The sequence below is a fragment of the Mustela nivalis genome (assembly GCF_964662115.1).
Source record: "Mustela nivalis genome assembly, chromosome: 17".
Lineage (NCBI taxonomy): Eukaryota > Metazoa > Chordata > Mammalia > Carnivora > Mustelidae > Mustela > Mustela nivalis.
The window spans coordinates 5,368,980-5,385,336 of NC_139036.1; the positions used below are offsets into that span (position 1 = coordinate 5,368,980).

Consider the following 16,357-nt stretch of genomic DNA (forward strand, 5'->3'; position numbering starts at 1 on the left):
AGAAGTACTATGTGAGGGAGGATGTATAGGCTTTTGTATATTTCAAAAGAAGAAATAGCATAAATGAGCTCAGAGCCGCAGTCCTGTTCAAAATTGCTGTTAACATAACTGCTTCCTGACAAGAACTGTTGATTGTGGCTAAAATAAACCAGAGTCCTTCCCAGGAAAATAGAAAACCTCTGTAATTTTCAGGGCTTACTAGGTGTTCACACTGTGAAGCCTTTCCAGCCCCAGCCCCAGATCCCTGCACAACCTCACCCTCGTCCGTTTGCCTCCTGACTCACTCTTCCCCGGCCACAAAAGCCTTTGTGGATTTCTCAAACTTGCAAGGTTCTCTTCAGCCTCCAAGACCTCACAGGGGATGTCCGGCCACTCCCTGGAGGTGGCAACTGGCCCACTCCCCCTTCACTGGCCAACTCTAGCCTATCCCTGAGACCTCAGTCACCATCTGGCCATGGAGCTCTGTGCGAGCTCGGCCACGGCAGGCCTCCTCCCTGAAAGCTCTTACCATGACTAGAGAAAACACCCTGATGTCAGGGAGTATCTGTTTAATGTCCATCTCCCCCAGCCAGACAATAATCACAGTAAAACAAAAAAGGGAGGGTTGGTAAGAAGGACTTGGGTTTTTAGGTGCTATCACTGGTTTTCACTATATAAAGAACCATGCTCGATAAATGAATAAATGTTGCTGCCAATGTGCTCATTTCTTCTGCCCAAAAGTGGCCGAATACTTTCAGTTTGGACGTGCTAACTACTGCGAACAATGCAAGAAGCGTAGATGTGCATTTGCAGACCTGTCTCCCTGAGTCTAAGTGAGTTAAACAGACAAAATGACAGGACCAATGAAGTAAGAAATTGGGCAATTTCGCACAGTGGATAGTGCTAACATGATGGATGCCCAGGGCACTGCACAGTGGCAGTCGAAGGCCACCCCTACACGGCTTCTGCCCCAACTCTGCCTGCTCTCCCTTCTCATCTTCCAAGGCTCTCCGCACTTCGGGGACGCTGGCCTTCTCGCACATTCCTCAACCTTGCTGTGCTCCTCTCCACATCAGGGCCTTTCCCTATGCTGTTTCCTCTGTTTGAAATGCTCTTCCCTTTAAATCTCAGTACCCATTTCATTTCCTCAGGGAAGGCTTTCCTGAGTCTCAGAATTGGTCAGGCTCTCCTGCTGCATGTTCCGCAAGTACCCTGTATATTGGGGATGGTCCCAGATGCCTTCCTTCAGAGATGAAGTAACTCAGAAGCTTTTGTATGTTTGAATGAAGTACAGGCACGAGGGCCCGCTCTGCTAGTCCTAGCAGTCCGCCAAGTCCACTGAATGAAATCCCAGTCAAGGAAACGAATCCGGATCAGCACAGCCACTTAGAGAAAACCATTTCCCCACCTGACATTTATATGTCTCTATTCCAAATTTGGAGGTGGGGGCTTAGGTTCCCATGTCAATTTATAAAAGCCTGCTTGACCAGTAAAGCACTGGAAGCAACAGGGAAATGCTCGCCAAGTCTGGGCACGGCTCCTTTGGGGGACAGCTCTGGGCAGCAGATCAGGGGTCACTCAGCTCACACGTCACCTGCCAAGTGGTCACAGGAACTCCCCACACTCAAGCCACTTTATATCTCCTTGAAAGAAAGGCGGTTCCTGACTGTCTTGCTTCCCTAAAGGGCAGTTGTATTTAGGTTCTGGGGGTGCGCAACCCAACGACATTGCTCCTACCATAGCTGCTGCCTTACAGAGCTACAAGCTCGCCGGGCTGGGAGGCATCGCAGCAGCTGGTCCTTCAACCCCTCTGCTCGTTTAACATGTAAGCTCACTGCTGCAAAGGCCAAGGGGAAAGGGGGCACTTATTAAATCATGGAGAGCTCTCCCAGGACAAGGCTGAAACCTCTATAAGTAAGTACTCTATAGCAACCCAAACTTGAACAAAAAGAGTCTTCTTATAGTGGTGTTTCCCAAATGTCAGCTTTTCAATGCCACCTTTAGACTTCTTTGCCGTGTTCGTATTTCACCTGCTCCATATATGCTTAATGTTTTCCTTTAAATCAACTCACTATTATACTTCAATAATAATATATTATTACATAAATATTATGCTTATTATGGTACGTATTATGCTTATTTTTCTCCTTATGTGATTTAATTGAATAAGGAAATTTTATATTGCTGTAAAATCACAGGTTTCAAATGTTAGTCATTTTTATTTCAATGAAATATGCAACTATTAAAATGGAAAGTGTTTCTCAACATATTTCCTAAAATCACCTTGCCTAGCACGCATTGAGAAATTCTGATCCTGGATACGCCACAAAAAGATCCCTTCACCAGCTGCCCACACATTTCTTTCATTAATACAAGACTAAATTCTATTATCAAAGTGCTAAATAAACAGCTTGAGAGGTCTTCGGGTGGGGACTGACTGCGGCACCAGCAATGCAAACATCCTTCTGTGAAGCCTGCTTTGAAGAAGTCTCTTCAAGAGGAAGAGCTACAGACACCTGGAAGACTCAAAATAATTTTTTAGCATAAGAGTGGTTAACCAGGATTCACTGACAACTGATAAAAATACATCATTATTCCTTATATTGGCTTCCTGTTGCTGTTTTAACAAATTATCACAAACTTAGGGGCTTAACACACATTCAAATTTCAGATCTGTGAGAATTCCCTATAGACACCTAACTAAATTTGCTTTTCTCCTCTGAGTCTGTCTCATGTCAATTTGATTTCTCATCCAGCTGGAAGGACCTTGAAGAACAGAGGAAAATTCTTCCTCCCCAACAGTATGCACCAGGTTTTACAGGAGTCAAATATATGCATGTTCTGGAATAAAGTGTGATCTAAGACCAAGAAAGGAAACTCACTGCACACACACACACACACACACACACACACACACACGTGCGCACGCATTCCCTTAGAGTCCTGGAGATCAGAAGTCCAAAGTCAGTTTCACTGGACTGAAGTTAAGGTGTCCCTTTAGGGGCTGTGGGGGAGAATTCATTTTCTGGCCTTTTCCAGCCTCTAGAGCTGTGTCCCCTGTATCCCTTGGCTTGTGGCCCCTTCCTCCATCTTCAAAGCCAGTAGAATAGCATCTTTTCAATCACCACCTTTCCTTCTTCTGCCTCAAATCTCTTTCTGCCTCCCTTTTATAAGGACACTTGTGATGACCTTTTGAGACCAAACACACAATACAGGATGATCTGTCGGTATCCTTAATTTATTATTAACACATTGGCCAAGTCCCTTCTGCCACATAAGGTGCCATTCACAGATTCCAGGGATCAGGATGTGTATTTGGTGGGGAAGGGGGGCTGTTATTCAGTCTATCACATTACTTTCTTAAATGTTCAACAGGAAAATTCAGTTGAGTGGCCCTAACAGACCTTTACAATGGCAATTCACTGAGGTGTATATGAAATCTTTGGTCTTCTGTCCTTCAAGGACATTAGTCATATTTTCTGGCTCTCTGAAAAGACACACTGATCTCCTCAATCTCAGTGCTGACACTGTGAAGGCAAGTGCCCTTCTTTGCCATTCTGCTTTCTTTCAGAAAGCAAGAAGTGCTCAAAGATTAACAGAAAAGCATCAGAAGAACTGGGCCAAAGTTGGGACATCGTAACATCAAAAAGAGTGTCAGGATTGGCACACATTAGCAAAACTTGGTGGAACAGTCTGTTCTTGGTGCTGTTTCTACCATCCTTTTTGGTCCTGACTTTAAGGCTTGGCCAGTGCCAAAATTAGGAACAATTATGTTAGTCAAGTCGATCCCATTCATCTTCTTGTGTTAGTGTTCTTTTCCAAAAGTCCTGCCCTTTTGAGTATGAACTTTAAGGAACTGTTCGGTAAACAGTTCTGTGACTCCCCATTCTGGAATGGCATCCAGGTAGTCTACATGAGCCCTTTGTGCCCAACCATCCATACATTTCGGCTTGAACTGAAGGGCACAGAACTCTGTATTTCCACAAGGTGATCTCCTTGACTCGGTTCCCCAACCCCAGACCCAGGTACAATTTAGGCCTCCAGTACTGGGGTTTTCACTTAACTGCTAATCCTTTTCCTCATTAGGCTTGGTCATCAGCATATGAACAGGGCAGTTACTGGTGTTGGTCTGGCCCTTTTTTAAATCTATGTGAGAAGACTGAAACCTGAATTCCTAAGCTGATGATAATTTGGCTCTTCAGCTTGTGGTTAGGTCCTAAGTACAATGTATTTTCTTAGTAAGGTTTTGGTAGTTGATTCCAAAATAGCCAGCTGGCCATTATCTTAGCTCATTGTTTTTCTCATTTAATGAAAACCAAACGACTAATTCAGTAGGTCAGTAAATCAAATAGAGATATTTACAACAAAAGTGGTATCCTTCTCTAGTGTCCCTGGCTCCTCATTACACACTCAGGTCACAATAAAAATCCAGATGGGGCTGCCACCCCGCTCTCAATACCTACAGACAGAATGGCTTTTTTGATTTTGATAAAAGGAATAAAGGCCAATTGTAGTCTTGGCAGGGATATCAGTTTTTATCCTTACAGAGTCTCTCAGTCCCTATGAAGGAAAATGGCTGACTCTGCCCTATTTCTGAGGAGCAAACGTGCACATTAGAAAACCACCAGCATAACTACAATCTCTCTGGGAGGCCACCACAGAGAAAACCCAGCTTATTTTGGCGACTAAGTGGAAAAATACCTCCTGTTTGCCTATGTCACATGTATGCACCCTGGGCTGGGATGGAGCAGAGGGCTGGGAGGTAAAGAGGAAGAAGGGAAAAGGACGGGGGTAGAAAAGGAGATCAAAGCCGTGACGAGGATGGTACGTGTGTCTGTGTAACTCCAAGTGGACTTCCGCGCACATGCGTGGGGTCTGTAGCTGCCATGCGGGCATAGGAGAGACAATATGAACAGAGAGTGCTCACGTTTGAAGGGGACATTGGTTCTCAAACTCGGCAGCACAAGGAAGCCATCCAGGAAGCCTTAAAGATGTGGATGCTTGGGACCCAACCCTGGAGACTCTAGTCTAACTGGTCTAAGTACTACGGGGAGTGGAACCACGGTCCCTGGAAAGAGTCTACATTCCAGTCCCCAGAACATGTAAATATGTTACAGTACACGGCCAAGAGGCGTTAAGGTTGCTCACCAATTGACCTTAAAATGGGAAAATTATCCTAGATTATCTGGGTGGGCCAAATGGTATCACAAAGGTTCTTAAACGCAGAAGAAGTAGACATAAGTTAGAGGTCAGGGTGATGCGATGTTAATAGGACTCAGTTCACTGGTGTTGGCTTTGAAGACGGGAGGAGGGGGCCATGAGCCAAGGAATGGAGGAAGCCTCCAGAGGCCAGAAAAGGCAAGGAAATTAATTCTCCCCTGGAGCTTCCAGAAAGGAATTGCAGTCCTGCCCACATCTTGCCTTTTTTTTTTTTTTTCAGCCCAGGGAGATGTGGGTCAGACTTCTGACCTCCAGAACTGTAAGATAATAAATGTGTGTTGTTTTAAAGCCACTAAGTTTGTGGTAATTTGTTACAGCAATAAAAGAAATCTAAAACACTGTTACGGCTGAGCTTCCAGGAGTTTCAAAGCCTCCCCGGTGACTCTAACAGGCGGCAAAAGGACGATAACCACTAGACTACAGGGAAGACAAGACAAGGACACGCTGGCATGGTTGCTTATGCTGGGAAGATGCATGCTGATCTCACCCGGGAAGTCAGCAAGTCACCCACCAAAGAATGTACCATTGGTTCTTAGCCACCCGCCCAGACATGACTACACAGTGGCTTACCGAGGCACATCACAGGATGGGCCTGCTTCACCATCCTGGTGGCTAGAATCCTTTCTTGTCCAACCGCTAACTATGCTATACTTCCTTTAGAGAAAGAGTAATTGGGGCGCCTGGGTGGCTTAATCAGCTGAGCATCCAAATCTTGGTTTTGGCTCAGGTCGTGATCTCAGGGTCGTGGGATCAAGCCTCGCATAGGGCTCAGCACTCAGTGAGAAGACTGCTTAGGATTCTCTCCCTCCAGCTCTGCCCACCTCTCTATAAAATTAATATATAAATCCCCCCCCTTTTTTTTAAAGAACAATTATACCTATAATAAGCAGATTTTCTCTAGAGTTTATTTTCTTACTAACACTCTCTCCAGGAAGGAACTGGCCAATCACTGAATTATACAGAAATATGTAAATTAGTTAGCAACATCAGGAAAAGGACTCAGATATTCTCCCTTCAGTGCTTGAACTAGTAAGAAGCACTAGTAGGATTATAAAGATAGAGGGTTTCTCCATTTGCTTTAGCAATCTACTTATCCACCATAGACGATAAATAGATGAGTTTATTTCTTTATGACAAATGCAGTAGTGTTGTGGGAAGAAATGAACTCATTCTCTGTGGAGATTGAGAAAGGAAGTCCTTGCTGGACAGTATCTATTCCCAGGACTGCTGTGCTCACAGGCCTGTGGTCATTTTTCTTGAAAGCAAACCATCGCGAGCTTCCATGGTACTGTCCCCGGAGCTAAAGCCTTAGAACCTACGTGGGCTTCCTTAGAGAGGAAGGGCAGTGTGGTGAAAGAGCAGTCACAAGGATCTGATGACCCATGCTGGAATTTCGATGCTGGCACTTCTAAGTGATTTGATGTTAGGAGGCCCCTTGGCCACTCTGAGCTCCGTCGCTAGCAAACAGGACTAGCATGGCCTTCATGACGCTGTGTACTGATTACATGCAATGACAAAGATGGAGGCCCTACTGTTTCTACACTTTCACACGTCACCTCCACACAGAAGCTTCTGACGTTCCTTCTCGTTGCTCCTGTGTTCTCGCTGAGCTCTGAGACCAAACCTCCAACTGTCTACTCAACACTGCCACTCAGATGACTCTTGGGCATCTCTAACTGGACATGTGCCACCTGGACTTGGGCTCTCCACTCACAGACCACTGGTCCCCCATCCCAACCAACCACTGCAGTACAAGTGCCATTGGTCACCTGCCTCTGTCCTCTTTCTCTCCATTCCAACGGCTGCACTGCTCATACCATGCGCCACATGGTAGGGTCCCCTCGCACCATGTGCCACAAGCTTGGGAGCTTTTCGCGGGGTGGGGGTGGCACCCTGACAAAGCTGTTTCCCCAAGCCATCCTGCTGTGGTTTTCAAATTATCTTGCTCCAACCAGATCTGTCACATCAAGTCCTGAGCAGCGATCTTCAAGCACTTTTCTGCCCCACGGTCTGCAATTTATGAGGGAAGAGGTGCCAGCTTCCCTGGGTGCATGGATGCCAGAGTCCCCGTGGCCTGGAGCACCACACATCAGTGTACAACGCTCTGAGCAATTTCATCCCATTGTCACATAATGAAAAAGCTCCTCGGACACGTGGCTCATAAAACTAAGTATTTTTTAAAGCAGCGATGAAGGACTAGACATTGCCTATCAAATTTCTTTACATGGCATTCAGCTCACTACAATCTAACTCTGCCAAAAAGCACCCTCGACTGCGTTGAACTGTAATACTCCACGGGTGCTGAGCTACTTTACATGTCCTGTAGTCTTCAACTCGCTTCACAAATATCTGAGCCTCTCATATGCACGCTACACGGCAAACGTGCTCACCGCCAGACGTGTTCTTACCGTTTTGTTCATCCAGTTCATTCCCAATTTCCTTCCCCATCTGTTTCTGCCGACTGATGATAGAGGATAGGGCATCCAGGCCTGCATCCTGTTCTGAAAGAAGAAAAAAGACCACTAAAAACCAAAGGAAAACAATTTCGAGTCCACACCCAGGCATGTAATGCAATTCAATATACTATAAAAGTAACACTTAGGTCTGGAAAAGAGAAAAAAAAACAGTTAATATTAAGAGAAAATAAAGAAAAAAATAGTAAATACCGATCTCATACCTTAAACGAAAACGGTTGTCAGATAAATTAAAATTTTAAATATTACAATGGAAATAACGAGAGATTTGACTACATAACGTTTAAACTTGAACACATAAAGAGCAAATGCAGATAGGTAAGAAAAATATTCCAATTTTCTAAATGGGCAAAGGAGAGAGACATGAAATTCACAAAGGAATACCAAAGGAAAAATAAATAAAGGCTCTGACAGCACTGATTTTCTTAAAGATATCGATAAAAATCAACGATGAGCTTTTTTTTTTTTTGGATTATCATATTTGGAAGGACTGAAAAGCACGCCAGGCCCAGGGTTAACTGACGTGTGAAAGAGGAGCTCCGAAGCACTGCCATGGGAAGACGGGAAACGTACCTTTCTACAGGGTAAATCATGCCTATGTTGTCACCTCTCAACTGCATGTGTACGAACGTTAAGAAAACATTCAGATGGTATGCAACGAGGTATTTACGAGGATATCCCCTGAAACGTCTCCTGGGCTGTTTATCAGTTTACTGCCTTTCGGTCCCAAAGTCACCCTTTTTGGCTGCTCAGTGAAAACACGTCAGGATCCTTTAAGTACTTCTTCCTTTGCCTGCTCTGATAATAGGCAGGACTGCAGACCCTTGGCATAAGGATGGTGTCTGGCTTCTGGGCTCCCTCCAGCTCCCCCGACAAGCTCCTGCAATGCTTACAGCTACTCCCTCCGCTGGCGTGGTGGGTGGGACTTGAGCTCACTGGCTGCGGAGTGCCCCGGGGCCCTGGTCGACCAGCTCTCCCTCCGGAGCGGCAGAGTATCCTGCCCTGTTGCTCTCCTCCCCTGCTATGGTTAGTAGAAATGTTACATTTTCCCCTGTTCAAATCTCTTTCTCCTGATTGGACCCCAGATGCATACATGTATAGTAGTGAAAAACTGGAAACTATCTAATGCCCAAACACAGGGGTTTGTTTTAAAATATGTAGTATATTCCTAAGTAAAACACTAGATAGCTTTTAAAAAAGATATCGTATATGAACGTTTTGATGTTAAAAGAAGTTCATGATACATAGGTAAGCATGGATACAAAACATATATAATAAAATAGCATTTTTGCTTTAAAAAATGAAGACATATGACTTTGCTAGATTTTGAAAATTTAAAGGTAAAAGAATCCAAGTTATTCGAGATCCTTTCTTTAAAATGTGTCCTTGCTCTCTTTGTTTCTGTTTTTGTGTTTTACGGGACAGTCTCCGTGAGCTCTTTGAACTTTTCTCTTCACGTTCTGGGGCACTGGGGAAGAACATTCTGGGGCTGAGTCTAATGATAAGGGATCTTTCTACCCCAGCCATATGCTAGATGAGGGCAACGAGTCATTCGCAGCTTCACTTGCTGATGGGGATTTTTAAATGGCTGTGTCTCGGAAAAGCAGATCTACAAGAACAGAAATCATGAAGGCCTTTTCTTACCCAAGATCACATTAACATTTACTTATTTTTTTCCCTCGTCTTTTTATGGAATTAAGCCATTACACTTAACTTGTTAATTCATCTGGAATTTATTTAAACTAATGGTGTGAGGTAAGGACCCCTCAGTAACATGTCTTTGACACTATGTACATTTTTAACTATACAAATGACCTGCCATCTCCAGGGATTGTTCCAAGGGGCCATTTTATAGCAAAATCACTTTATAATGAGGACCTTTCGGGCTTGAGCAACAACCTTTTGGATGGCCTCCAAGAAAAATCTGTCGTCAACCTAGTGCTGCTATAGGACGACCGACCTTGAGTTACAGCTCCAAATGCATCTCAAGCACAGTCTATATGAAGGGTCAAGGGTCAAGGGTCAATGTGGATTTAAAGGTAAAACAATTTAACTAGAATTAGGAAAAGAATCAGGAAAGCCCTGAAGTTGCTTTATCTGGCAGAGACCTAGATTATGAATGGAGATACCAATACTCCTGCACTCTTTTCTCTCAATCTTGGCTCACCGCCTGACTTGACTACCAAAAGGTTATCTTGCTGATGCAAAACAGAATGAGGGTCGAAAACTCTGGGCCACTTATTTCTGTAAGAACCTGGTAGCTCCTCACTAGGATAAAGTTTCCATTCCATAATGCAAAGACACAGAGGGTCCAGGTAATGGAGATGATGTGTATGTATTAACGATCACACTGATGACCTGAGCTTCTCCAGGCTTATGGTGGCATTTCCAAGGGGATGCAGTGCAGTCACCCGAGTGGCACTGAGCAACAGCAAATGCTACTCACAGAGACAGAAGCAATCAAGACCCACGCAATTATGTGAAGCCGTGCGAAAATACGCTAATGGCACGCTCGTAGCTCACTGCCCCTAATCTGCCCTCCATCACATAACCCCAGTCACTATGATATCATAACCATTTGCCACACACCACACTCTATCAACCATCTGTCAGTATTACAACGGTGTTAGTTTAAGGATGGATGAGCACGTTACCCAGAGTAACGGCCCCCTGAAGATGTCCACATCCCAACCCCTCAAACCTGAGATTAGGAGACCTTCCATTGCAAAGGTAACCGTGCAGATGTGATTCCGGCTACAGAATCTGAGCTGGCAGAGGGTTCTGGATGATCCAGCTTGGCCCAGTATAACCGTGAGTCCTTCAAAACAGAGAATCTGTCCCAGCTGTGGTGAAAGGGAGACTTGAAGAAGGTCAGGGAGATGCAAGTTGCTGGCTCTGAACACTGAAGAAGGGGACTGGGAGCCAAGGGATGTGGGCGGGGGGGCTCGAGGAGCCAGAAAAGGTGAGGGAACGAATTCTTCCCTGGAGCCTCCAGAAAGGAACCAGCCCTGCCAACACCTTGATCTTGGCCCAGGAAGAGCTGTATTGAACTTGTGACCTGTAGAACAGGAAGATAATAAACTTGCGTATTAAGTCCCTAGGTTTGTGCAAATTTATTGCAGCAGCAACGGAAAACTAATACAGTCATTGTTTCTGAAAATCCCCTCGGAATAATTAGGTGTTTGGATCCTTCCTATCTTTAGACGCTCGGAAAAACCATCCCCTCACTGAACATCATGTAATTGTGGGAGGGCTATCTGGTGGCTCTAGATCAGAGAGGGACAATCATCACAACATGTTCTTGCCAAAAATAACAAACTCAATTCTGATCAAGCCACCAAATCTAACTACCAATTTACAGAAAATATGTGGGGAGAGGAATATGTTAAACAATATATGGGATTACAAATAGCAAGTCTAGATAGTGGGAAAGTATAGGGCAAATGACCTTCCTTCTTCAACAGAGAAACTGCAAAGGGAAAAAGAGAGGGTTGGCAAAAGCACCTATCTATTAAAGACACTTAAGGGACATATCAATCAGTTGCAATGTATAGACCACATTCAGATCCTGAATCGGATGACCTAAAAAAAAAATCCATCGTGGGAAATCTGGGAGATATGAACACTGGGTATTTGATTATCTTAAGGTATTCCCATTAAATTATTAAGGGTGATAATGGCATTACGGTTATATTTAAAAAAAAAAAAATCTTTACCTTTTATAAATATGCTTTAGAGATACATTCCCAAATATCCACCGCTAAAAGGGTATGTCGTCTAGGATTTGCTTCAAAAATAATCTGGGGGGAGTGGTGCCTGGGTGGCTCAGTAGGTTAAGGCCTCCGCCTTCAGCTCAGGTCATGGTCCCAGGGTCCTGGGATCAAGCCCCACATTGGGCTCTCTGCTCGGCAGGGAGCCTGCTTCCTTCTCTTTCTCTGCCTGCCTCTCTGCCTACTTATGATCTCTGTCTGTCAAATAAATCAATAGAATCTTAAAAAAAAAAATCTTAAGAAAAATAATAATCCAGGGGATGGACAGTGTGGGGAGGTGGGTAGATGAAGAGATGAAACAAGACTGGTTAGGAGTTGGTAATGGTTGAAGCAATTGATGGGCAAAACGGGACTGTTACCTTATTTTACCTACCTCCTTATTTTTGAAACTGGCCATGGCAAAAGGTTACCAACATTTTAACAGGCAGAGAAAACCGAGGGACATTCCTAAGAGCTGCCACCCCTGACCAAGCACATGACCAGGGCCCCAACGGCTGGAGCTGTGTCTTCCTTTCCTGTATTTTCACCCCAGTTCTGAGCCCAAGCAATGGCACTGAGCATACTTAATTAATATGCTTCCATCAAGGAGTGACCACAGAGGGCCCACTAGGCTTGCACAAGAATGCACTTTATTCCCCGGTGGACATGGGGGAGGGCTTGCGGGCAATACTAGACATTCCTGAGTTTAGGTCATAGGAAAAGTAGTTGATGCTTTGTCAGTCCAGGGCCCAGAAAGAAGCAATGGGAATTCTCACATTTGACGCAAGGAGGAACTCTCCTTGGATAAGGGGAAGTAAGGGACGGAGGAGGAAGGCTGGACACACTGGATAAAATTAATTACTCCATTGGGAAAACTCCCAGATGCTTCTATTTTTGTTTGCATTTTAAGATTTGGGGAGAGGAATCCTGGCATAGGTAAAGCCACGAGAAAGGGTATCTTCCAAGAAGGTCATCTGTGAAGTTACGGTTGCTGGGGTTTGAAGGTGAGCTGCCCAGCTTTGCCGGGTCTGGCCAGCCACCTTCCCCACCGCTATTCCACACGCCGACCCAAAGGGACCTGAGAACACAGAAGTCCAGAACAAGTGCCCAACTTTCTGCTGGAATCTAGAAAGAACGTCGACGGAATCATGGTACGAAGAGATGGCATTAAAACCCTACGTACAGAGCACCTGAGTAAAAGTGGAAGGGCACGTCCTCTCCTCCACAGTCAGCTATCCAACTCAAGAGGCAAGGGTCTGTCCTACCCAAAAAGTGACCCTTCTCTCTTCTGTCTCAGGGATTTTTGAGGTGATCTGGTTAGTGCTGGCCCCTCACCCGTCTTCTGCCTCATGTCCATCGGTGCCTCAAATTACAGCTTCGGGAGCACAGAAGCCAAAGACTGGCCAACTGGTTGTCATGAGGCTTCATTTCGAAGTTAGAAAAGGAAAGCATTCATTGCCTTGAGTCTAAGTTCTACCGATGAACTGTTATTTTAGGATGATTTTCAAAGTGTTTTCTAAGGGTCAACAGAAGTACAGAAAAGCTCATGGGTTCCATGGGCGAAAGGAAGTTAGACACGACCCTTCGGGGCCCTTGTTTCTTCTAGTGCAGGACCCGGCAATGAAGTAAAACCACGGCAACCTGAGCCCATCCCCAAGCTTCTTCAGGCAGAGAAAAGGCTGATAGGGGTTTAACATCATGATTGCTTCCATTGTTTTTAGTGTGCATGCGTATCCTTGAAAAACAGCTCACTGGGAAAGTGAAGAGGAATACAGCGCTTTAGAACACCAAGGTAAGGGGAGAAGAAGAAAATGTCTTGAATACAGCCAGTAACTGTGCCCTACTCCTTCATGCATCCATCCCGTCCCCACCCTCCACGCACCCCCAAAGGTGATGGAGCAAACAATAAGGACGCTCTCTGCTTTGGAGACCCGACACAAAACACGGCAGGCGGCACCCTCTCGCACCTGACCTATAGCAGCCTCCGCACCCAGCGCCCTCTCAGTGACGAGAATACTTCTCCTGATAGAAAGCAGCTTTTCTGGGCCAAAAAAAAGCAACAATGCCAGAAAATTCATTACTACTAGCAAGCAAGACACTTCTTTCAGGAACATGAACGCAGAAAGATGAGTCACTGTAGGTGAACAGCTGTGCACAGCACCCTATGTGGTTTATTTTGCTTCAGACATAATAACGAGAGAAGTACACAGTATTAAAGAGATAAGGGAGGCACAGGGGTTCATTTACTAGATAATTCCACTGTGGACAGGGAGTTCAAGACAGAATTAGACTTCTGCTTCTGGCCAAGAGGGACTGACAGGGATCTGATTTACTTCTGGTCTGAAACAACTGAAAAAGAAACAACTGGAAAAAACAAAACAAAACAAAACACAAAACCACAGGCAAAATACATAAAACTACAGTTGAGAGATGCGGAATGGATCAGGAAATGAAGGCGAGTGCTCCCCAAGGGATGGGAAACAAATGAGATGAGCTCTAGCACTGCCCCACATATTGCCTGGCATGGGGGGCCCAGCGCTGAGAAGCATCCAAATAGGTCAAGGAGGGGAGAGTCCACAGGGCATAGCACAGAGGGGAGAGGGCTGCGCAAAGAGGTTTGCACAGGGCCCACCTTGAGGTGTCAGTTGGGTGATCGTTAACCAGGATCCATGTGTAAGGCAAAGAACCATCTGAAAGCCAGAGTGAATGACCCTCTGAGCTCAGACGGGGTTGGACATAGCTCCCATTCCCACTAACCAGGTCACCTCATGATTTACAGGGCGTAAGAGTTCTCAAAATGCCTGTAGCTCTCTAGCAGGCTAGACCACTCGACGCTGGAGCGGCGGACATCTTATGAAGGGCCAGACAGCAAATATCTGGCACTCTGTGGTTCATAGGGTCCCCAGTACAGCTACTCAATTCTGACGCTGAAGCAGGGAAGCACCCATAGGTAATACATAAGTGAGCAGCGCTGTGCTCCCACAAAAGTTCATTTGAATTGTATACAATTTCTACAAGTCATGAAATCATCTTCTATTTTTCAGCCACTTAAAAATGGAAGAACTGTTTTTAAGCCTACAGCCCGTTACAAAAACAGGTGGTGATGAGACGTGGCCCACACATCATGGTTTGCTGACTTCCCTAAAAAAAACACCGTTCTGGTCCACCTGACAAAATAATACTCAAATAACTGCACCGTCCCTCCCCCTGAATCCCAAGAAAACTTCTGGAAATACAAAAATATCTAGTACCAAACAAAAGAAAAATTCACACCTGGCTTCCAAATGAATGTTCCCTGGCTAAGATTAGAAACAAAGCAAGGATGCCTGCTCTTACAATTTCTTGTCGACATTGTATTGGAGAATGTAGCAAGTGCAATAAGGCAAGAAAAAGAAATAAAAGGCATCCAAATTGAAATTAATAAGTAAAACCACAATCATTAAAAGAATGTCAGAGTGGATCAAGAAAACAAGAGTCAACTACATATTGTCTACAAGAGCCCCACTTTAAATATAAAGGCACATATAGATTAACAGTAAATGGATGGAGAAAGACAAATTGTACTAACACTAATCAAAATAAAACAGGAGTAACTATACTAATTTCAGACAGAGCAGACCTCAAAGCAAGTAATTATCAGGGACAAAGACAATCATCATCTACAGAGAAGAGGGCTGATTCCCAGAAGACACAGCCATCTTTAATGTGTACATGCCTAAACAACAGAGTATCAAACTACATGGGGCGAAAACTGATAGAACTGCAAGGAGAAATAGATAAACCTATTATTAGAGTTGAGATAGAACATCACTCTATCAGAAATAGATCCAGTAGGCAGAAAAATCAGTAAGTTGAACTCGCCACCATCAATCAACTGGATATAAGGCACATCTATAAACTATGTCATCCAACAAAAGCAGAATACATGCACTTCTCAAGCTTACATGGAACATTCACCCAAGATAATCCACATTCTGGACCACAAAACGTACATTAACAAATTTTTTAAAAATAGAAATCATACAATGTCTGCTCCCAAACTACAATGGAATGAAATTAGAAATCAGTAACAGAAAGATAACTACAAAACACCCCAATACATGGAGATTAAACAACACACTTCTAAATAACACATGATCAAAAAGAAATCTCAAGGGAACTTTCCAAATACTTTGAAGTAAATGAAAATAAAAATAAAGCTAAATTCACCAGATTTGGCAAAAGCAGTACACAGAGGGAAAGTTATAGCACTGAATATTTATGTTAGGAAAAAAAGAGAGATCTAAGATCAAGAGTCTTCCCACACTTCAGAAAACCAGAAAAAGAGCAAATTAGGGGTGCCTGCATGGCTCAGTCTGTTGAATGTCTGCCTTCAGCTCAGGTCATGATCCCAGGGTCCTGGGATCCGGCCCCGCGTCAGGCTCCCTGCTCACCGGGAGCCAGCTTCTCCTCCTCCCCATTTGTGCTCTCTCTCACTCTCTCTCTCTCTCTTTTTTTTTTTTTTAAGAATTTATTTATTTATTTGACAGAGAAAGACACAGCGAGAGAGGGAACACAAGCAAGGGAAGTGGGAGAGGGAGAAGCATGCTTCCTGCTGACCAGGGAGCCCAAAGTGGGGCTCCATCCCAGGACCACGAGATCATGACCTGAGCCGAAGGCAGATACTTAACAACTCAGCCACCCAGGTGCCCCTCTCTCTCTTTAAATAAATAAAATCTTTTTTTTTTTAAAAGAGCAAAGTAGGGGCACCTGGGTGGTAAGCAATTGCCTTCGGCTCAGGTCATGATCCTGGAGTCCTGGAATTGAGTTGCGCATCGGGCTCCCTGCTCAGCAGGGAGTCTGCTTCTCTCTCTGACCCTCCACCTTCTCATGCTCTCTCTCTCTCATTCTTTCTCTCTCTCAAATAAATAAAATCTTAAAAATAAGAAAATTAAA

At 44.5% G+C, this 16,357-nt stretch overlaps 1 protein-coding gene across 15 annotated transcripts in view; it reads right to left on the reverse strand.

The window, feature by feature from the left end:
* Window positions 1-16,357, reverse strand: part of STX8 (syntaxin 8) — a 243,623-nt gene that overhangs the window by 178,230 nt on the left and 49,036 nt on the right. For all 15 annotated transcript variants that reach the window (XR_014305041.1, XM_082708229.1, XM_082708239.1 and 12 more), the window contains one exon: window positions 7,608-7,700. Coding sequence is in view for 14 of the 15 variants with exons in the window: in XM_082708229.1 (XP_082564355.1) it covers window positions 7,608-7,700 (93 nt within the window). In the remaining variant the exon portion in view is untranslated. The remainder of the gene's footprint in view (window positions 1-7,607; window positions 7,701-16,357) is intronic.